Raw genomic sequence first — 23,231 nt, forward strand, 5'->3', positions numbered from 1 at the left:
ATTGCATTTATCATCATTAGTCATTTAGGTCAACATTGGATCATTCAGAGATCCTCACTGAACTTCTGGAGAGAGTTTGCTGCACTGAAAGTAAAGGGGCTGAATAATTGTGCACGCCCTATTTTTCAGTTTTTGATTTGTTAAAAAAGTTTGAAATATCCAATAAATGTCGTTCCACTTCATGATTGTGTCCCACTTGTTGTTGATTCTTCACAAAAAAATACAGTTTTATATCTTTATGTTTGAAGCCTGAAATGTGGCAAAAGGTCGCAAAGTTAAAGGGGGCCGAATACTTTCGCAAGGCACTGTGTATATATATATATATATATATATATATATATATATATATATATATATATATATATATATACCTGTTCTGAAAGAGTCCCAGAGTCTGCAACACCACTCAGCAAGGTGCACCACCAAGCATGTGGCACAATGAGAATAAGAGCACCTCTTCCCAGCTGCCCACTGCACTGAGGATAGGAAGCACTGTCACCACCCATAAATCTACGATAATCGATAATTTCAACAAGCATTTTTCCACGGCTGGCCATGCTTTCCACCTGGCTACCCCTACCCCGGCCAACACCTCAGCACCCCATGCAGCAACTGGTTCACCAACTACTTCTCAGACAGAGCTCAGTGTGTCAAATCGGAGGGCCTGTTGTCCGGACCTCTGGCAGCTCTATCGGGGTGCCACAGGGCTCAGTTCTCTGGATGACTCTTTCCTCTGTGTATATATATCAATGATGTTGCTCTTGCTGCTGGTGATTCTCTGATCCACATCTACGCAGACGACACCATTCTGTATACATCTGGACCTTTGGACACTGTGTTAACAAACCTCCGAACGAGCTTCAACGCCATACAACACTCCTTCCGTGGCCTCCAACTGCTTTTAAATACTAGTAAAATTAAGTGCATGCTCTTCAACCGATTGCTGCCCGCACCCTCCCGCCCGACCAACATCACTACTCTGGACGGTTCTGACCTAGAATATGTGGACAACTACAAAATTTCGCAACAAAGCCTCTTTCACTCATGCCGCCAAACATACCCTCGTAAAACTGACTATCCTGACGATCCTTGACAACGGCGATGTCATTTACAAGATAGCCTCCAACACTCTACTCAGCAAACTGGATGTAGTCTATCACAGTGCCATCCGTTTTGTCACCAAAGGCCCATATACTACCCACCACTGCGACCTCTATGCTCTCGTTGGCTGGCCCTCACTATATATCCGTCACCAAACCCAATGGCTCCAGGTCATCTATAAGTCTTTGCTAGGTAAAGGGGGCCTTTTTCAGCTCACTGGTCACCATAGCAACACCCACCCATAGCACACGCTCCAGCAGATTTATTGCACTGGTCATATTGAATAGTTATGCACGCTCAAGTTTTCCGTTTTTTTTGTGTTATTTGTTTGAAGATGCAAAATAGTTTTTATTGTGAAACAAAGTGGTAGGCATGTTGTGTAAATCAAATGATACAAACCCCCTAAAAATATATTTTAATTCCAGGTTATAAGGCAAAAAAATAGGAAAAATGCCAAGGGGGGTGAATACTTTCGCAAGCCACTGTATATAGACAGTGGTGGGCCTTTTTCCAAATCATGTCCATTCAATTGAAATTACCACAGTTGGACTCCAAGTTATAGAAACATCTCAAGTATGATCAATGGAAACGGATGCACTTGAGCTCAATTTCGAGTCTCATAGCAAAGTGTCTGAATACTTATGTAAATAAGGTATTTCTGTTTTTTAAATTTTTTATAAATTTGCAAACATTTCTTAACCAGTTTTTTCACTTTATTATGGGGTATTGTGTGTGGAATTCCTGAGGATTGTAATTTATTTAATACATTTTAGAAAAAGGCTGTAACGTAACAAAATGTGGAAAAAGTCAAGGGGTCTGAATACTTTCCGAAGGCACTGTATATATGCTGCACCAACAATGGCAGTAAATATGTTTGTTGTCTGTAAGCAGGTAATTATAGTCCAAGAGAGAACACCAGAATGAGCTTGTGGAGTTTCTGTTATCTTACACACTGTCTTAGAACAACTCTCTGACTGGTACATTTTCAGACCGCAAGTATTCCATACGGTATATTTACTGCTACAAGTCGCATTCCAACATATGTTACATAAGCACTTGCTCGTTGTTTGTTTCACTGACCATGATGGATTATCTCTATACGGGAACATGGTACACTGTTGGTTTCTTAACGTTGGTCACGTGGTGTCAGCCCTAAAATAATACCTCCATTTTACAACTGCTGGGACATAGCGCTATCACCTCTGTAATACAAAGCATATATTTTAGGGGGCTGCTGACTAACATACTGTATATTTACTGCTACAAATCGCTTTCCAACATGTGCCGAGATGTGTTTTGCTCTTATTTTATTTACTGCTAATATATAGAGGAACATGTTGTCAGGCTGGAATTGTACTTAGTTGTGAACAGGACTAGCAGTTATTGTGCTAAAGATTGTACTCTCTTGCTGAGATCGTTTTAATAAATACCTAAAAAGGGATTTTGTATAATAACATATGTTAATGTATGCTCTATTGCCGATTTAAAGTTAGTGTAACTGTCTATTTTGTATGATCCATTTGAACTTCTGAAGAACACGAAAGTTTTCCAAATTTTTATTTTAGTAAAAAAAAAACATTCTGAATAGAATTGGACTTATATTTCCATAAACATTACAAAGCATTCAGTAGTCCCAATGACAATGAGCAAGGAAAGTAAGTGCAGGATTGGCATAGAATTCATTTCACTAAGGCACTGTCACTGTAAGAGGACACAGTGGAAACATTACCTCCACCTCGTAAATTAGGTCAAGCATAATTGACATTGTATTAAAAGTCTCCTAAGAAAGAGTACAAAGCAAAGACCAGAAAATACTGAAGAGGAAATACATTAAATGAAGTAATTATTTCCGTCACCTTCGTACATTGAATCCACAGGAGTTTGGTTGCAACTTAATTGGGAAGGACCTGCTGGTGGTAATGGCTGAGGCAGAAAGGGGTGGAATGGCATCAAATATGGTTTGATGCTATTTCATTTGCTCCGTTCCAGCCATTATTATGAGCCGTTCTCCCATCAGCAGCCTCCACTGATTGAATCACCCCAGACCAAAACAACTTAGTGGCAAGTGATGTTATAGACCTGAACAGGCATGTCAATCAATTTCTCTCTGTGTGTTCTGACGGTTCAGGAGCACCAGCATTCAATCATGACCTTACTTCCTCTAAGGCTCGTCCACCATGACATATGTCTGAAGCAGCTCGTCCTCTGAGGGCCTAAGGATGGGGCCCTCCATGTCCTGGTGCTGAGGGCCTGCGGAGGGCTGGTGGTCAGCAGCAGTAGGGTCTAGCACTGGGGGGTCCAGGTGGCTGGTTGGGACATAGATGGTGTGAGGTGGCTCTTTGATGATGTCCCTACCAGGAACGTGTTTGTGGGGGCTGTCTGCTACTTCACAGCTGCTACAGCCTGGGGTGTTACAGACCGGCACCAGAGAGGAATGGCACATTAGAGGCTGGCTCTGGTACCCAGCAGAATCCTGGTGAGGGGACCCATCATGGCAACTGGCATGCGGCAGTGCTGTCTCTTCTACAGGGTATTTCAGGTTCTCCACCTTGTGCTCCTCCACCTTGTGCTCATGGACATGCAATTGGCCAATCCTCTCAGCCAGCTTGCTCAGCTCGTCTGCATCATCTGCCTCCTGACCCTCTCTGGTCACTTCTACCTGTGGAGGAGTTTGTCCATGGATCGTGGCAGTAGTCTCGTAGGCCTTATCTTCTGGAGGCTGGAGTTTTGGGACTGCTTCTGTGAGATGGGGTTTTGGTGCTGCTGTGGCGTGAAAGGAGATAAACTGGAGACCACTTACATCACTGCCAGCTAAATTGGCTGGACTGCTACCTTCCTCGGGTGTGTTCTCTTTGATAAGTCGCCTCCGCACTACAGGAGGTCCACCCAGTAGCTTACTGAATATTGGCTTCTGCCTTATGGCAAGGTCTGGGTAATTCTGCTGCATCTCCAGGATAGACCGGTCATCGTTCAAGAATGCCCTGGGTGGTCTGATTCCTGGAGAGTGTGTCGTCTCAATGGGCTGGACCTCCAAGTTGAGGGTTATCTGTCCATCATCCTGTTGCCTGCCTGGTGTGCTAGCAGTGACACGGTTCTCCTCGGTTAAGTCTCCCTCATCTGTCTCCACCAGTCCTGGGTCTACCAGGGAACAACCATTAGATAGACCCTTATCTTCATTCTCCTCTTGTTTTTGCATTTGTGAGGGCTCCGTTTCAGAGTCCTTTGCTGTCTCCTCGGCAGCCTGGGTGTTATGTAGTGGTGCAGCTCTCCTCTGTAAAATCTCCAGACACTCAGGCTGTGACCGCTGACCCATGAGCTCCAACAGGTACTCGCACTCTGTTCGGGCCAGGAAAAGCTCAAAACCCATTTTCATGGCTGTTTCAGGGTCTGCATTGTCTGTGAGTCGGTACTCTGTGTCAGTCTCCAGATGATACCCTATTGTTTCAAGGATACTTTTCGTGGCACTCTTTGTCAGGACCGGCTGGATGCAGTAGACAAAGGGGCCAGTGAAAGTCTGAGTGGGAGATAAGAGTCTTAATTATCACAACAACAACTCAATGAAACGTAAGAAAATGATCACTACAGTATAGAGAACATCTGTGCTTTAATCCTCTCCAGTTTCAAATCATGCTTCACTTTTTGACATTTCACAAGCCCCGCAAATAATTTAGCCTGTACAGTTTACTTTCACTTCCTGATATGTGACAGCTGCACCTTTGAATATGTGGCTTGTGATTAGAGATGGCGTTTCAATGTGAAACCAGTCATATATTATCCCTCTATTTCTTACTATGATGATAATAATTTATACATCTGCATTAGGCTATCCTAGCCTAAATCTAAGCCCATTTGCTTGGGTGCATTGCGCAAGATAAAAGCAGGCTAGGCCTAATTGTCGAAATTGAACTATGAATACCATGCCAATTATATTTTTTACCTTGAGCATCTTGATCTCCTTCTTCCATGGGTAAAGAAACAGATTTACACAGAACATCTCCAACACCTCTGTGGCTTTGATGAGCGCACTGAAGAATGCCCGACAATCTTTAAAGCCGGATTTTACGCATTCGAATGCAGTAAGGTAAAAATCCAAATTAGAAAATCTTTCTCCGGGGTCTGTCTCTAACAGCAAAAATCGTCTAGCTCCCACGGTAACCTGTTTCTCTTGGCATAGTTTCAGGTTACCTTTACTCCATATCTGATCATAGTAATTTAGGTAATTGTCGAACGCCTCTTTACGCGCTACAGGCGTTTGGTCACCGACACCATCCTTCATGTTTTTTAGGTTGAAAAATACTGTTCAGGCTACACGCTTCTTATCGGATTTAGAAATAACATGGGAACAAGGAAGTATGACGAGTGGAAGTGAAAGACGGTACACCATTGATATTGCTCTGACAGGTTTGTCAAGTAGGTAAAACATTTACAAAATGCGGAAGCATGGCTATTTCGCTACAGTTAGGCTACGGTGACATTAGATTTGCCCATGTATCAATGAAGTTTCTCCTTCAGTATCGACTTTGTGTTGCATAGCACGACTGACATCTAGAGGACAAAGTATAACATATCCTTTCTAGACTGAAGACATGCATCTTCCAACAGATGGCGCTACAGGAAAGAAAAATACATCATATTCTAATCATGCCACAAACCTGAGATGATGATGAAACGGCTGGAGCAGCTCTTCTCTGTAATGTTAATTAATCATCTTCCAGTGTATCTCTCTCCGTCAGGTTGTTTTTCTGTGCTGCTACAGGTGATATATGTTACAGTACATGTTCCACCAAAAACAATGAGATAGAGAATGATGATAAACCCTTGAATTATGAATGCATAGCTGCAGCAGCCTGATTTAGAGCATGTTTCAGTTGAATAGTGATCATGTTAAAACTGTTTTTCAATGGCATGGTGATTTTTCAGGCATTTAGGTGATTGGATACCTTGGAAACATCACTGTAAGACACATCTATGAGGTTCTATCACAGATGATGTCCACCTGACCTATGGTCACCTCTAACTCGCCACAGAGACCAGAGCAGCTCCAGAGAGCTCTCTTCTGCTTTGTCTGTCACATCAGGAAGGAAAACACAGTTTGAAATGATTCCCCTCCTAAGTCAATAAGATCTGGGTGAGTGCAGTATTCACAAAGCCTCATAATGGACGCTGTGGACTTATTATCTAGAGTGCAGTGGCACTAGATGAAATTAGCTTTCTGCTGGCACACCCTAATAGGAGCCTTGCACTGGGCAACGAGGGTAATTAGGAGCAGAGCAACGGCACAGGCCATCTGCTCAGTCTGGTTTACATTAGCTAGCTAGCCCACCACCCGAACACAACATTCAGAGCAGATCAGAGGGGAATGAATGGCTGTCAACGGACAGGATGTCACAACATATTCCCATGCGTTATACATGGCAGGATTCGATTGGTTAAACGTTTAGGGGAAACACTTAGCCAATGTAGATAATTGCGCTACACTGTTTCTGCACTTTTGGATGCTATACAAACACTCCTCATTCCCAGCTCCCTCCTCTACTATCCCTATGTGTATCAATAGTAATGGTTCTCCTCCTATATTACAGCCACTACTCCTCGGTGTGGCCTACACGTAAAACAGGAAGGCGATTTCAATGCCCAGAGTCGCAAAACCAGGACGAACAGTCACACCCGACTCGAATCATAGAGGTCAAATGTATTTAATTTCCCCAATATAAGAAATTAATAAAAGCTCTAATACAAAACATGGATATACGTCGATGACTGTGATTATAGGAAACAATAATCTTTTGTCACACAGGACAGTTGTGTACAACAGTGGGACTTATAGGGGAAACTATACATTGGAAGTGTACGTGTACAGCGTTACACATTATTTCACATTTATGTTGAACATGGACTTATTGTGCTACCAAAAGGAAGTCAACAACAAAGACAAAACAGCATGTAAGACCAGAGTGAACCGCATTGCAGTTTTACCTCAACAGGTGTTGGACTAGGCCCTTCCAACACAGTTACAGTGCATTTTGAACTGACTTGTAAAGGCAGGTAAAGTTGCATTTCTGGATGACTCTGAGTGTGTCACGATGCACACAATCTAATACGTTGTACTATATTCACTGCATTGCACTTTTAAGATTTCAGTTTATGAAACACAAGAACATCATTATTATTGTATAGCATCGCTAGATTTGCCGCAGCTACGAAACAATAAGCAATAATGCTCATTGTCAAATTATTAACACATCATTTTCAGCCCAAACGTGGCTTTGTTTATAGGGCTTGACATGACAATTCTGACCACAAATAGAATATGTATTAACAAGTGATGAGAACGGCATTTGGTTTTTAAAAGCCATTTAACAGACTCTCTTCAAAGTCAAATCCATTTGATGATGATTGGGCACAAGAATGTAACGCAAGAAAAATAACCTGTTGATCTTTAATCTTTAGACGTTTCTGTCTAGTGCGAAGCATCTGTGCTGTCGTACATCTACATTCTGGTGAATCTCACAACAACTATTTAATAGTAGTCCTTCCACAGTTATACACATTATTGATAAAGCTATTCTAAATAAATACTCATCTCTTTCTAACTTTTATTCACAATGCCAGCAATGCAATCATGCGACTAATTCATTTATAAAATATTCTTTAAGGGTTCATCAGTGAGGATTTCACTTCACAACAAGGGATTTGGTAAGATAAATGAGGGAGACAATGAGAAAGAGAGGGGGGCTGGAACAGAGATAACAAGTTCTGGGCCAAACGCAAAGGTGACAGGGGGTCATTGACTCCACAAATACGGTTTTATACACAAAATATGGACATTTTCTGCTGAGAGTACTTTTTTTCTGGGGTTTCAATGATGAACATAGCCTTATCTGAATAACTTAACAAAGTAACACAAGCCTTGAAAAAGAACAAGCTCTTGATTTGTTATCCAGTGTTTCAAGTTACTATGGTTACAATGTTAAGCAGTCTAACAGTCTTAGACGTAGTGCTTGGCAGGCACAGTCATTTTTATACCATTTATACATAGATGACAGACATGTAAAGAACAGTTCAACTGGAGACAGTTTATCTGTACAATGAATACTCACAACCAAAAACAAAACACTGAATAATAATTTGGAACCATTTAAAAAGATTCCAGCATTTCGAAAAATACAATGTGTCTAGACTGAATAATAACTTGTAAAAATGAATTGTTTATTTTATCATAATATCAAAGATGACAGTACTAAAGTATAGTAAACCCCTAATCACAGTCGACTGTGTGCTCATAGTATTTGTCCTTCCCACCAATTGTCAAATACCATTGTATCTCTGCTACAAGGTATATTGTACTTTGATGTTAGCTGGCGAATGGGTCAAGCGCATAGTAATTTCGCTCGTGAACACCTAAAAAAGCTCTCCACAAAAAGAGGAGTAGCGAGAGAAAGAGAAGAGGAATGTGTGCCGGTACACGTTTAGAGACTGAAACAGAACAGTTTGGATCTAAATAGGCCTCAGCCCCCAGAGGGGAAACCTAATTATAGAGAATAGACAGTATTTCCAGCTCATATGAACGTGTTTATAACCAGAAACCATATAAAACCATATACCACAAAAATAATTTATTTTCAAATAATAGTGAAAAAAAAAAAAACCTACTCTTAGAAAAAAATTGTTCTAAAAGGATTCATCGGCTGTACCCATATGAGAACCCTATTTGGTTCTAGGTAGAACACTTTCAGGTTCCATGTAGAACCTTCTGTGGAAAAGGTTCTATGTGGAACCAAACGTGTTCTACCTGGAACCAAAAAGGGTCCTTCAAAGGGTTCTCTTACGGGGACAGCCGATGAACCCTTTTAGGTTCTAGATAGAACCTTTTTTAATAAGAGTGTATAACACTGGGGTATATTTATCAGTTGAAATTACTGGACATTTTACAGACTGTCGGAGTCCTAAAGTCAACTAAATATAAATCAAATATTATTTGCAGGTAGAAAATATTAATAAAACCATATGGATATGTGATGGAATGTGAAATTAGGCATTCTTTCTAGAGTGTTTTTTATCAAGAGCGATTCCATTTCAACACAACAAGAACCAACAGTACATACAGAATATCTATGTGAAACCACTTCAGGTTACCTCTAGTGTTTTTTTGTGTGCTAAAAACAGACTTTGATAATGCTTCCTAAATGCGTGAATGCCTCCTAAACTGAGACCATTGTACAGTATGAAGTGAATTCCCTCTGGACAGAAAGACCACACTCCCAGCCCCAGGTAACCAGTAGTAGCCCTGTGATTGCATGGCAGTGCCCCAGTAGTAAAGGGAGAGAGAGTGAGGAGTGGTGCGGGTAACATCGTGGGAGTCGGGGGGACGCAGCTTGTCCAAGAGGTAGGGGGAAGGAAAGGAAGGTGCAGACTGAGTTCAGGTTCAACCCAAAGTTTCCGCTTCGGTCCAGAAAGTCCATCTCTTTTGATACTGCCTGTCATGCACAAAGGGACACTGGAAGAAGCAGAAGAGAGATTTCAGGCTGTCCTACTTAGACTGGGGTGGGGGGTGTGGCTGTCCACACGAAGAGCATCGGAGTGGACTAGCCCAGTCAGCTCTACAGGATTCTGTGTGCGACAGCCCGGGCTCTCTGGGGACTATGGCTGTCCTCCGAGGGGTGTTTGAGCAGGTCCATGGGCATCAGAGGGATGGGCTGGTTCTGCCTGCTCACCACCACCTCGTACGGGGGCGCCTCCTCCAGGGGGAACGCTGACTGGGAGATGGAGGATATTGGCTGCTGCCGGAGCTCGTGCAGTCCGATTGGGTAGTGGGAGGCGGCGGCGCTGCTGGCGGACACCCAAGAGGCCCCGGCTCCAGTGGATGGCTCCTCCATCTCCAGGCTGGTGTAGGTGGCCTGCTGGTGGCCCCGCTGACAGGGGTCCATGAGGGAGTACGGAGGGGGGTCATCTGTGGGGACGTATATCTGTGTCGCACCTGGTCCCACACATTCATCATAGCTGAAATAAAGACGAGTATATCAGGTAAATACGTGTAACATTTTAAAAGAGGTTTCAAAAGGCCTAAGGATATCTCCAACCTTCAAACAGTGGTAGGTCAAACAATTTAGCCTATGCCGATGGACCGGGATTCTATGTTTGTAGTTAGCAACATCAACACAAATTAAATGTTTAGCATAAGAAGAGACAATGAATATGACATGACTGCTGTCCTGGCTGTCTGGTGACTAAACATAATCGAAATTTGAACGGTGAAACAGGCCTGTTAGAGGAGACTCTTGTTATCTACTGTGAGCTCTGTTCCTGTGTGGCGGCTGCTAGTCTTGGTCTGGTGCTTTCCATGGGAGAGCCTGCCAACGGACAGTTATTTCAGCTCTCACATAACCCACAATCCCACAGTGCACTGGAAGTCTGTCTAGCACATACAACCACGCTACTAGAGCTGCCGGGCTCCATAGAGGCCCTGTAACACAAAGGGAATACGCGGAGAGAGAAAGAGAGGGCCGAAAACGGTGTCAGTCAGGCCGACTGGCTTGAGATACATTTGCCACGGACCATCGTCATATGTGTGAACCACCCGCTAAATCGCTCTCTACCACCCCGACCGCAGGGGATATCTGGGAATAGAGGCAAATACAGCGGGATAATTGAATCTGTGGAATTGTAAACAGCATCACTCTTTCAGAGAGCGGGTGTGAGGAAGCAAGGCAAATGGCACTGTGGCTGTGGATTACTTAAGCCTGTCACCTCCGGGCTGGGCCGGGCGATACACTGAGAGATTTAATGAGGAGAGAAGGCATTGCGAGCCGGAGTAAATGATGATGTAAATTAATGATAGACTGGACGAGAGTTCCACGTCCTCTGCACAGGGCTGGGAAAACAACATTTTCAGTAGCAGGTTTAGCTAAATGGAACAGTAGGAACATTCACAATGGCTCTCATATATCAGATGAGGCCTGGTATAAAGTGTATTAGGTATACACTGAGTGTACAAAACATTAAGGACACCTGCTCTTTCCACGACATAGACTGACTGGGTGAATCCAGGTGAAAACTATGATCCCTTATTGATGTCACCTGTTAAATCTACTTCAATCAGTGTAGATGAAGGGGAGGAGACGGGTTAAAGAAGGATTTTTTTAAGCTGTGAGACAATTGAGACATGGATTGTGTGTGTGTGCCATTCAGAGAGTGAATGGGAAAGACAAAATATTTAAGTGCCTTTGAACAGGCTATGATAGTAGGTGCCAGGTGCACCGGTTTGAGTGTGCCAAGAACTGCAATGCTGCTGGGTTCTTAATGCTCAACAGTTTCCCGTGTGTATCAAGAATGGTCCTCCACCCAAAGGGCATACAGCCAACTTGACACAACTGTCAGAAGCATTGGACTGAACATGGCCCAGCATCCCTGGGGAACACTTTCGACACCTTATAGAGTCCATGCCCAGACGAATTGAGGCTGTTCTGAGGGCAAAAGGGGGTGCAACTCAATATTAGGGAGCTATTCCTAATGTTTTGTACACTCAGTGTATATTTTCTGCCATCACATTACCCCATTCTGTTCTAAACATTATTCTGGAGGGTTTCAAATGGGTTTGAGGTAAATTAAAGTATGTGAGCTACTCTCATAGTCAGGTATCTTCTCCTCATAGAGACTCATACAGTCAGGTATCTGCTCCTCATAGAGACTCATACAGTCAGGTATCTGCTCCTCATAGAGACTCATACAGTCAGATATCTGCTCCTGATAGAGACTCATACAGTCAGGTATCTGCTCCTCATAGAGACTCATACAGTCGGGTATCTGCTCCTCATAGAGGCTCATACAGAGTCAGGTAGCGGGTCCTCTCCTCGGGTGGTGCTCTGTGCTCAGTGGGACAGTAAAAGATGCCGTTCAGGAGTCTCAGTAATGACTGCTTGATTTCAAATGAGCCGTGCAGCTGACTAACTCCCCGGCCTCTGCTCCCTCCACCCTCCATCACTGTGCTGCAGAGGGCTGCCTGTATGCCTGCGTGCAGAGCTATTTTAGACTCCAGCCGCGCTCTGGCTCATTCAGACAGACTTAATGTCCCCAGAACACAGCAGGACAGAGACATTTCACATGATCCGGGGTTACAGACAAAAACAGGACTTGCCATTAGCCGGTGCTCTAGTGCAAAAATGGTTCATAAGGGCATTTTCTATGCAAGACTACAGTGGGCCATTAATTTGCCATATAGCAGTACAAATCCAGAGTGAAACCTGACGGACAACATTGACTGTATACTAAAACTTTTCCCCCTTTCCCCTCTTATTCTACTTGGATCGACGATTTTTGATTAAAAAGGTGAGCGCGATCTGAGATACTTTGTAAAAAAGGTGAGCGATACTTTGTAACTGTGTAACCAAAGAAACAAAAGAAAACATGCACTCCTTTCCGCCCTCTGGCTCTGTGCGTGCAACGCTCAATGCTGTAGCATTGCTCGGTTATGTAATGACTGCACAACACAGCAAAGTCAAAGCAGTGGGCACAGAAACGCCAACTTACTATTGAGAGGTGATGACACGACTGGCAGTCAGTGGTGATGCATACAGAATCTCTCAATTACTTTATTTTCTTATCTCAGATACTTTCTTATAAGAGTAGAAGAGGAGGATGATGCCCCACTTCTTATTGGTAAACATTGCATTATCTTATTCGTTCAAATTCCTTCTGGTTACGTGCTGTTATTGAGTAGATTGTATTCCACACTCTTATGCATCATTGGCTATAGCTGTGCAGACAGCTGGGCAGTATCAGAACTCACCAGGGGTCACCTGACTACTTGAATTATCCGGATGTTGTGGGTAGAGAAGGATTTGTTTAGCTAGTAATCACTGTCGGGCACTGGGGCCCTTCAAAAGCACGGAATCAGGAGTTCCCAAACATTTTGGGGTCTTTGACCCTATTTTGACATAAACAATGTTTTGCGACCCCATCATGTAAAAAAAAAGTGATGGAATCAACGGCAAATGTTAACTTTTATAATTAGACAGTCTATTATAAATCAGTCCGACAGTATTTATGACACTATTTCAATCTGAAGAAAGTATAGTTTGAAGTGACTAAAATGCGTCAAAAAAATTATTGAGAAGTTCAGAAGATCATCAGGCAATCATTTTGTATAAACTTCTGTGTAGAAAAGAACATAACCATTAATGATGTTTTTTTCCACCCTTGTCTGATTTAGTGCCTGGTCTTGTCCACTCTGTTCTAATGAGTCCTGCGTAGCTTGTGGGCATCGTAGAGGGAAACAGAAGGCCTGTATGTGTTCCTGATAATCTTATTGTTCAGTGATGGGGTCATAATATTTTTGTTGTTTAAACCGTTCAAAAGATAGGGCGACATTTGTAGGAAGAAAACAGAAACCGCTCCGTTTATTACAACCGCATATAATGGCTACCAGATGTTCAAATCAGGCAACTCCACATGAGTTCGCGACCCCTACTTTGGCAAACGCTGCACTAAATACTGTACATAACACCCACATATCTCTCAACCTTTCTAACCCATACTGTTAGTCAGCTCCAGTCAGAAGGAATATCAAGTTATCAGCTGTTGCCCCGGTTACTTTCAGCAGTTTTTTCCCCCTACTCGTTTTCATGAATAAATTATGACCATGCTGATCCAGGAAAGAGGGTGAGAGTCTCAGCTTACAGAAGTGTCTGTGTGTGTGTGTGTGTGTGTCTGTGTCTGTGTGTGTGTTTGTGTACGTGTGTCTGATATTCATCACACAGCTCAGCAATGTTATTAATCCCTTCAAGGGTGCAACAAACTACCAGCTCCACATAAACACTGAAAATAGGACTTTTCTCTCTAAATAAACACGCTGATACAGACATTTGTTGAGAGTTTGCCAGGTATGGCAGCGCTGTGGACACCTGCGGGCTTAGCTGTTTTCATGCCAGGGTTTCATGAGCGTTTCACCAAGCTGAGAATCCCCCCTCTGATTCCGGTGAGAATATTTTTCACGTTGCAGTCCCCCCCCCCCCCCCCCTTTTATGGGAACTATAAGTCCCCTAGGATGCTAACACAAGGTGTTGCATCCTAAAAAGGATGAATTATTAGCTAGCAAAGGCAGATATAACACCTCTACAGCCTAGCCCTGTTTAGATTGTCTAATCAATCCTGCCTGCAGTCTACTGCTGTTTTTAATCATCAACATGCTTTATGGGGTGGTAGGTAGCCTAGCGGTGAAGAGCATTGGCCCAGTAATCGAAAGGGCACTGGTTTGAATCCCTGAGCTGACTAAGTGAAAATCTGCCGATGTGCCCTTGAGCCAGGCATTTAACCCTAATTGCTCCTGTAAGTTTCTCTGCTAAATGAGGTAAATGTATGTTTGCATACACATTCATTTCCCTGAGCACAGTAGTATAATTTGTCATCTTGGCTTAATTAGTCATAGGATGAAACTACAGTATGGAGAACCATGGGACTTCTTCCAGAAACATCTGTGGTGCATATGACACAGAATGTGTTACTTTCCAACGCCTAGAGAGGCATTCACAACTATGATACATGAATTCAGGCGCATTAGGCGGTCCAAAAGTTGGAAGTAAAGCGCAATACTATATACTGTAAATCTTTAAAGGTATACAAGGTACTACTCCAAAGCCCAAGGAGAGGTGTGGGTCACTCGAGGGAGGACCTCTGGCTTCTGGCCTGTAGCTCTGGAGAGATGACAGCACTGACTGGAGCATATGGCCCGGTCTGTCCACTGCACTGCGGGGCTGGCACAGGGAGCTCATTTTTTCAGCTCCCTGGCACTATCAGACGCCCATTGCCTGTAGAGCTACGTACAAGAGCAACAGTGTGTGGTTATGAATGTGCTGTGCATACATTATTGTGCATATACCTGCAGATGTTGGTGTGAGTTTGTGCGTGTGAGTGAATGCATGTGTGTGTGTTTAGATTAGTATACACTCAGTTTACAAAACATTAAGAACACCTGCTCTTTCCACGACCAGGTGAATCCAGGTGAAAGCTATGATCCCTTATTGAAGCCACTTGTTAAATACACTTCAATTAGTATAGATGAAGGGGAGGAGACGGGTTAAAGAAGGAATTTTAAGCCTTGAGACAATTGAGACATATATAGTGTATGTGTGCCACTCAGAGGGTGAATGGGCCAGACAAAAGATTTAAGTACCTTTCACCCGGGTATGGTAGTATGTGCCAGGCACACTGGTTTGTGTCGAGAACTGCAATGCTGCTGGGTTTTTCACGCAAAACAGTTTCCCGTGTGTATCAAGAATGGTCCACCATCCAAAGGACATCCAGCCAACTTGACACAACTTTGGGAAGTGTTAGAGTCAACATGCGCCAGCAACCCTGTGGAACGCTTTCGACACCTTGTAGAGTCCATGCTCTGACGAATTGAGGCTGTTCTGAGGGCAAAAGGGGGTGTGAGGTGCAACTCAATATTAGGAAGGTGTTCTTAATGTGTTGTATACTCAGTGTATACAGTACCAGTCAAAAGTTTGGACACACCTACTCATTCAAGGGCCTTTCTTTATTTTTTACTATTTTCTACATTGTATAATAATGGTGAAGACATCAAAACTATGAAATAACACATGGAATCATGTAGAAACCCAAAAAATGTTAAACAAATATTTTTGATTCTTTAAAGTAGCCACCCTTGGGCTTGATGACAGCTTTGCACACTCTTGGCATTCTCTCAACCAGCTTCATGACGTAGTCACCAGGAATGCTTTTCTAACAGTCTTGAAGGAGCTCCCACATATGCTGAACACTTGTTGGCTGCTTTTCCTTCACTCTGCGGTCCAACGCATCCCAAACCATCATAATTGGGTGATTGTGGAGGCCAGGTCATCTGATGCAGCACTCCATCACTCTCCTTTTTGGTCCAATAGACCTTACACAGCCCAGAGGTTTGTTTTGGGTCATTGTCCTGTTGAAAAACAAATGATAAAGGCAAACCAGATGGGATGGGTTATCGCTGCAGAATGCTGTGGAAGCCAATGCTGGTTAAGTGTGCCTTTCATTCTAAATAAATCACTGACAGTGTCACCAGCAAAGCACCCCTACACCATCACACCTCCTCCTCCATGCTTCACGGTGGGAACCACACATGCGGAGATCATCTGTTCACCAACTCACAAAGACACTGGTTGGAACCAAAAATCTCACATTTGGACTCATCAGACCAAAGGACAGTTTTCCACCGGTCTAATGTCCATTGCTCGTGTTTCTTGGCCTAAGCAAGTCTCTTCTTCTTATTGGTGTCCTTTAGTAGTGGTTTCTTTACAGCAATTCGACCATGAAGGCCTGATTCACGCAGTCTCCTCTGAACAGTTGATGTTGAGATGTGTCTGTTACTTGAACTCTGTGAATTATTTATTTGGGCTGCAATCTGAGGTGCAGTTAATTGACGATTTCTGAAGCTGGTAACTCTAATGCACTTATCCTATGCAGCAGATGTAACCCTTGGTCTTCCTTTCCTGTGGTGGTCCAAATGAGAGCCAGTTTCATCATAGCGCTTGATGGTTTTTGCGACTGCAAAGTTCTTGAAATGTTCCTCATTGACTGACCTTTATGTCTTAAAGTAATGATAGGCTGTCTTTTCTCTTTGCTTATTTGAGCTGTTCTTCCCTTAGTATGGACTATTTGGTCTTTTACCAAATAGGGCTATCTTCTGTATACCACCCCTACCTTGTCATAATACAACTGATTGTCTTAAACGGATTAAGAAGGAAAGAAATTCCACAAATGAACTTTGAACAAGGCACACCTGTTCATTGAAATGCATTCCAGGTGACTACCTCATGAAGGTGGTTGAGAGAATGCCAAGTGTGCAAAGCTGTCATCAAGGCAAGGGGTGGCTACTAAATATTTGTTTAACATTTTTTTGGTTACTACATGATTCCATATGTGCTATTTCCTAGTTTTGATGTCTTCACGATTATTCTACAATGTAGAAAATAGGAAAAATAAGGAAAATGCCTGGAATGAGTAGGTGTGTCCAAACTTTTGACTGGTACTCTATGTAAATAACAACAGTGTGGTGTGTGTGTGTGTTTGTGTTGGGATGTGCCCAGTTCTCCCTCTGCGGAAGCAAGTCCCTTCACAGGCTCCACAGGTGAGCTGCTGATCTAGGTGGTGTAAGCTCTGTAGTTTCCCTGAGCCATCTGTGGCAATGGCAGCACTGCCCAGCATCACATGCCTTTCCCTCCATCCATCCACTCCACCCTGCTGCCTCCTATCCCTGACTATGCACACAATGTACACTGCAAAACATACTCTCTCTTTTATCCTCTCCAATGCACTGGTCCTCGGCCAACAGATTTAGATATTTCTATTTTGCACGGGATATTCTTCCTGATCTAAATCTACCTCAATCTATGACACATCTTAGCCTAAATTCAGGCATAAGAAAACATCCCTGTGGTGTGGTTGATGTTTCCTACATGAATTGGAACAGCAGCGAAGAAGACGTAGCTTGAGAAGGCGTAGTTTGGGAGTGATAAAAGCACATTAGGTCTCAGACACGAATCGTGCCTCTGTTATTATGAGGAGTGATTTCCCTCCCTCCACAGCGTAGCAGAGATTGATGGAGGCTATGAGAGGCTGAGGCATTGACAGAGTGGCTTGTTCAGCACCAACAACCAAGCCCACCACCAGCACCACCACTAACCCCATCTAACAGTGGAGCCTAACATCCAAACCGATAATAACACCAGCTCTCTAAAGGCTTGAAAACACAAGCACTACTTGCCAATTAGAAGCTAGTTATCCAGTCCGGTCTTAACATCAAATACGTTGTGTTAGCATAGGACTTTCTTAGCTGTAGCTGTGACACTGCAAAGATCAACACTGTTTTTGACAATCTGTTGATCATTAGCATGTCTGTCTCATTAAAGGACAAGCTCTGACTATCAACAATCAGGTGTTGGTATTTAGAGCAGAACAAAGACTGTTAAGAAACACGACTGGACATGTTAAGAGACACGATTGGCTAAACCTCCTCTTTCTCTCACTCGTGCCCACTCTCTTGTAAGCCTTGTTTATACCTGGCGCTAACATGCATCCTGCGTCCTGATCTTGTCCACATTCTGATTGTGCCCACATCTTCAGATATACATTTACACGTGGTGTTTAAATGTCTCTTATCCATCCACTGTGTCCACATTCTGACCAGATTTCTTGGTCTCTCCCTGTATGCAAATTATACATAGATATATATATATTGATTTACTTATTGATTTTAAGACACATATTGATGTCAGAAGTCAATGTTGCCACCTGACTGATGATTTCAGAAACAGGATAGTGATGATTTAAATGGTTTCACTGTCCGGATCCGTCTACACTAAGATATCCAGACACAACGCGTGCCTGACTACCTCCGGAGTAGGTAATCGTCTACACCTGTCAAAACAATGTGGGCACAATAAGAATGTGGACAAGATCAGGACAAAAGGCGCATGTTAGAACCAGTTATAAATGGGGCTTTAGCCTACGTTTGCATACTGTATGTAACCTACAGGTTTATCTGATGGAAAAGGCCAGTGAATAAATGAGGTAGGACATTACTATCTATACAGAAATTGAGCAGATTGATATATCGCCAAACTGAATTACACACTATTCAGTGACATTAATAGCCCTGTCTGTGGCAGTAATATTCCATATTTTTCATAATTTGTTGTTGAACAGGAATGGGCCCGATGTTTCAGATGGCTCCTCTGGAGGGAGAGGTAATTTCACCCTCTTTAGAGGCCCCTCACAGGGCCTTACACAGGGCCCGCCGCACTAATGGAACTGTCATATAAATGTAAATAACATTGTGACTCTGTGAAACAAACCTTGAAGGGCAAGCAGGCAGAATTGAGCCGGATAAACAAACAAGCACGCTCGAGCACACATTCACGCAGGCGTGTGCGCACACACGCGCGCACACACACACACACACACACACACACACACACACACACACACACACACACACACACACACACACACACACACACACACACACACACACACACACACACACACACACACACACACACACACACACACAACCCTGGAATCCTGGGCGGCAGGTAGTCTAGCAGTTAAGAGCATTGGGCCAGTAACCGAAAGGTCGCTGGGTCAAATCCCTGAGCCGACTAGGTGAAAAATCTGTCGACGTGTCCTTGAGCAAGGCACTTGCCATCAATAATGACTAGCCTGTGCTCTGACCCCACTCTCTGAGGGTGTCTCAGTGTGATTTGCAAAAAAAAAGTGAAATAGAACAAATGTAAGCACCCACCTAATTATCTTATCTCATCTTCAAACCAAACCCACAGAGTTGTTAGTCCATCTAGTCACAAAAAGGTTGCATTTCCTCTCAGGTTAGTTTTCTAGCTTCATTCTGAAATATATGGGGTAGTGAAATAGATAGTGAAATCATCAGGAGCTGTCTAGGATGTAATCACAGACTAGTAGTCAGTAAGCAGGTGTAGTGTCAGCCAGGGATCAGAGTGGAGATGATGTGGTGGAGGCTGGCAGGATGTCTAGACCTGCAGATTGAGCCAGTGGAGGTTTAGAAGACTGTCAGGATTAAGCCTCCTCCTCCTCCTATGTAATCCAATCACAGTGAGGAAATAGTGCATTAACTAGACTCTAGCACACTGAACCTAAACAGGGAATAAAGAACTGCTTCGTAGCCTACCCTCTCTGTGAGGAAACAACTTTTTATTTCTTTGATTTTTATTTTATCCTTATTTTATCAGGGAGACCAAGGTCTCTTTTACAGATGGGCCCTGAATTACAGAAATGACAGAAAATACACACATCAAAACATAAATACAAAATGCAAGCAGAAAGAAAGAAAGAAAAGTCATCAGTAATAAGGCCCTCAATCAGCTTTCTGAATTGCCCCAGAGGCACCAAAACATCCCATTTAAAGAACATTTTGAAGATTGTTCAACAAATAAGGTGCAAGAAAACTAAAAGCTGACATATCTAACTCAGTAGAGTCCGAAGGAATTTCCAGAGTTAACCATCCCGGAGACCGGGTGTCTAAAGTTTAGTAATCATGTTAGGTACAGTGGGAGTTTTTGTAAAAGGGCTTTATACATGAAAACATAGCAATGCATCAACCTACGTGACATCAAGAGCCAACCAACTTTCTGGGAGCGAATGCAGTGATGAGCACTAAAACTGTCACCCGTATTAAAGTGCATCTAATGGCTTTAATGAAGTGGCAGCTGCGTTCATGTACAGTTGGAGTCGGAAGTTTACATACACCTTAGCCAAATGCATTTAAACTCAGTTTTTCACAATTCCTGACATTTAATCCTAGTAAAAAATCTCTGTTTTAGGTCAGTTAGGATCACCACTTTATTTTAAGAATGTGAAATGTCAAAATAATAGTAGAGAGATGTCACACCCTGACCATAGTTTACTTTGTATGTTTCTATGTTTTGGTTGGTCAGGGTGTGATCTGAGTGGGCATTCTATGTTACATGTCTAGTTTGTCTAGTTCTATGTTCGGCCTGATATGGTTCTCAATCAGAGGCAGGTGTTCGTCATTGTCTCTGATTGGGAACCATATTTAGGTAGCCTGGGTTTCACTGTGTGTTGGTGGGTGATTGTTCTTGTCTATGTGTTTTCACCAGATAGGCTGTTTAGGTTTTCGTTACGTTCTTTATTTTTTGTAGTGTTTGTATTTGATTCGTGTTTTACGTTTGTTTATTAAAACATGGATCGAAATCTACACGCTGCATTTTGGTCCGATCCTTGTTCTACCTCTTCATCAGAGGAGGAGATAGAAGAAAACCGTTACAAGAGAATGATTTATTTCAGCTTTATTTTTCTTTCATCACACTCTCAGTGGGTCAGACGTTTACATACACTCAATTGGTAGCATTGCCTTAAAATAGTTTCACTTGGGGCAAAAGTTTCAGGTAACCTTCCACAGCTTCCCACAATAAGTTGGGTGAATTTTAGCCTATTACTCCTGACAGAGCTGGTGTAACTGAGTCAGGTTTGTAGGACTCCTTGCTCACACACATATTTTCAGTTCTGCCCACACATTTTCTATAGGATTGAGGTCAATACCTTGACTTTGTTGTCCTTAAACCATTTTGCCACAACTTTGGAAGTATGCTTGGGGTCATTGTCCATTTGGAAGACCCATTTGCGACCAAGCTTCAACTTCCTGGCTGATGTCTTGAGATGTTGCTTCAATATATCCACATAATTTTCCTTCTTCGTTATGCCATCTACTTTGTGAAGTGCACCAGTCCCTCCTGCAGCAAAGCACCCCCACAACTGCCACCTCCGTGCTTCACGGTTGGGATGGTGTTCTTCGGCTTGCATGCCGCCCCCTTTTTCCTCCAAACATAACGATGGTCATTATGACCAAACAGTTCCTTTTTTGTTCCATCAGACCAGAGGACATTTCTCCAAAAAGACAATCTCTGTCCCCATGTGCAGCTGCAAACCGTAGTCTGGCTTTTTCATGGCAGTTTTGGAGCAGTGGCTTCTTCCTTGCTGAGCGTCATTTCAGGTTATGATGATATAGGACTCGTTTTACTGTGGATATAGATACTTTTGTAACTGTTTCCTCCAGCATCTTCACACGGTTCTTAACTATTGTTCTGGGATTGATTTGCACTTTTCAAACCAAAGTACGTTCATCTCTAGGAGACAGAATGCGTCTCCTTCCTGAGCGGTATGATGGCTGCGTGGTCCCATGGTGTTTATACATGCGTACTATTGTTTGTACCGATGAATGTGGTACCTTCAGGCGTTTGGAAAATATTCCCAAGGATGAACCAGACTTGTGGAGGGCTACAATTTTTTTCTGAGGTCTTGGCTGATTTCTTTTGATTTTCCCATGATGTCAAGCAAAGAAGCACTGAGTTTGAAGGTAGGCTTTGAAATACATCCACAGGTACACCTCCAATTGACTAAAATGATGTCAATTAGCCAATCAGAGGCTTCTAAAGCCATGACATCATTTTCTGGCATTTTCCAAGCTGTTTAAAGGCACAGTCAACTTAGTGAAAGGAAGCTTCTGACCAACTGGAATTGTGATACAGTGAATTATAAGTGAAATAATCTGTCTGTAAACAATTGTTGGAAAAATTACTTGTGTCGTGCACAAAGCTATAGTTGCCAAAACTATAGTTGTTAACAAGACATTTGTGGAGTTTTTATCAGCTTATCAACTTTCTTTTGTCAGCTTATCAACTTTCTTTTGTCAGCTTATCAACTTTCTTTTGTCAGCTTATCAACTTTCTTTTGTCAGCTTATCAACTTTATTTTGTCAGCTTATCAACTTTCTTTTGTCAGCTTATCAACTTTCTTTTGTCAGCTGGCATCATCACTTCATAAGTGTCTTTAGAAAGGATGGCAGACCAAACTGCAAGAGAGAGGAATACGGCTGAATTATTAAAGACGCCAATTAGCTGGGCTGCCATTTAGATCAAACACACCAGGCTGTCTTTCACTGCAAAGCAGTGGCATTTACCAGCAGCACCAGAGGCTTGTTCAGGGAGCGAAGCAGGCTGGGCGCCGGGCGGAGAGTTTAGAGTGTGAGGCGGAGCACCCAGCCATGAAAGAGTTGAGCTGTGCAACAATGCTCTAATGAACGACTTGACACAACGGCATGGTTCAACTCAACCTCAGAGAGGTTGCCGAGGCCTGACCTAACTCAGCAAGCGTGCAGGAGAACTGAATTGTAAGGCTGGTGTGTAAAATGGAGTCTTCTTATCCCTCTCTTTCTCTTCCTCTCTTTCTCTGAGCGCTCCTACTCTTTCTGTCTCCTTACTGTATGTCCTCAAAGACTACACCAGCAGGGTAGAGGACAGCCATCTTGGCAATTTGAAACTAAAAAGACTTTCAAAGGAATCTTCCAGCACGATCCCCAGTCCCCACAACTGTTTGCTGCTATTAAGGTGAGCATGGCTTACAGCAAAGTTATAATATATACAGTATCATTTAGCACAGTGGGTCTCGACTGGTTTTGACCGGGGACCCAAATTTGACAATGACAATTGAGTCGCGACCCAATATGATGGACTGCTGATGATTACATTTTGTAATGTTGTGTTGCAGCTGCCTTCTTGGGCAGGCTTCACTTGCAAAATAGACTC

At 43.0% G+C, this 23,231-nt stretch overlaps 2 protein-coding genes across 3 annotated transcripts in view; both read right to left on the reverse strand.

The window, feature by feature from the left end:
• Positions 1-1,410: 1,410 nt before the first annotated feature.
• On the reverse strand, positions 1,411-5,616 carry LOC139384465 (uncharacterized). The gene is made up of 2 exons (XM_071129240.1): positions 5,039-5,616; positions 1,411-4,615 (listed from the first exon to the last, which is right to left on the reverse strand). The coding sequence occupies exons 1-2, from the start codon at positions 5,375-5,377 to the stop codon at positions 3,263-3,265; spliced, it is 1,692 nt and encodes a 563-aa protein (XP_070985341.1). The 5' UTR covers positions 5,378-5,616; the 3' UTR covers positions 1,411-3,262.
• A 2,413-nt stretch (positions 5,617-8,029) lies between these two features.
• LOC139384752 (protein BEAN1-like) overlaps positions 8,030-23,231 on the reverse strand; it is a 52,596-nt gene continuing 37,394 nt past the window's right edge. For both annotated transcript variants that reach the window (XM_071129619.1, XM_071129620.1), the window contains one exon: positions 8,030-10,101. In XM_071129619.1, coding sequence (XP_070985720.1) covers positions 9,702-10,101 — 400 coding nt within the window. In that variant the 3' untranslated portion in view covers positions 8,030-9,701. The remainder of the gene's footprint in view (positions 10,102-23,231) is intronic.

This window comes from Oncorhynchus clarkii, chromosome 26 (genome assembly GCF_045791955.1).
Source record: "Oncorhynchus clarkii lewisi isolate Uvic-CL-2024 chromosome 26, UVic_Ocla_1.0, whole genome shotgun sequence".
Classification (NCBI taxonomy): domain Eukaryota; kingdom Metazoa; phylum Chordata; class Actinopteri; order Salmoniformes; family Salmonidae; genus Oncorhynchus; species Oncorhynchus clarkii.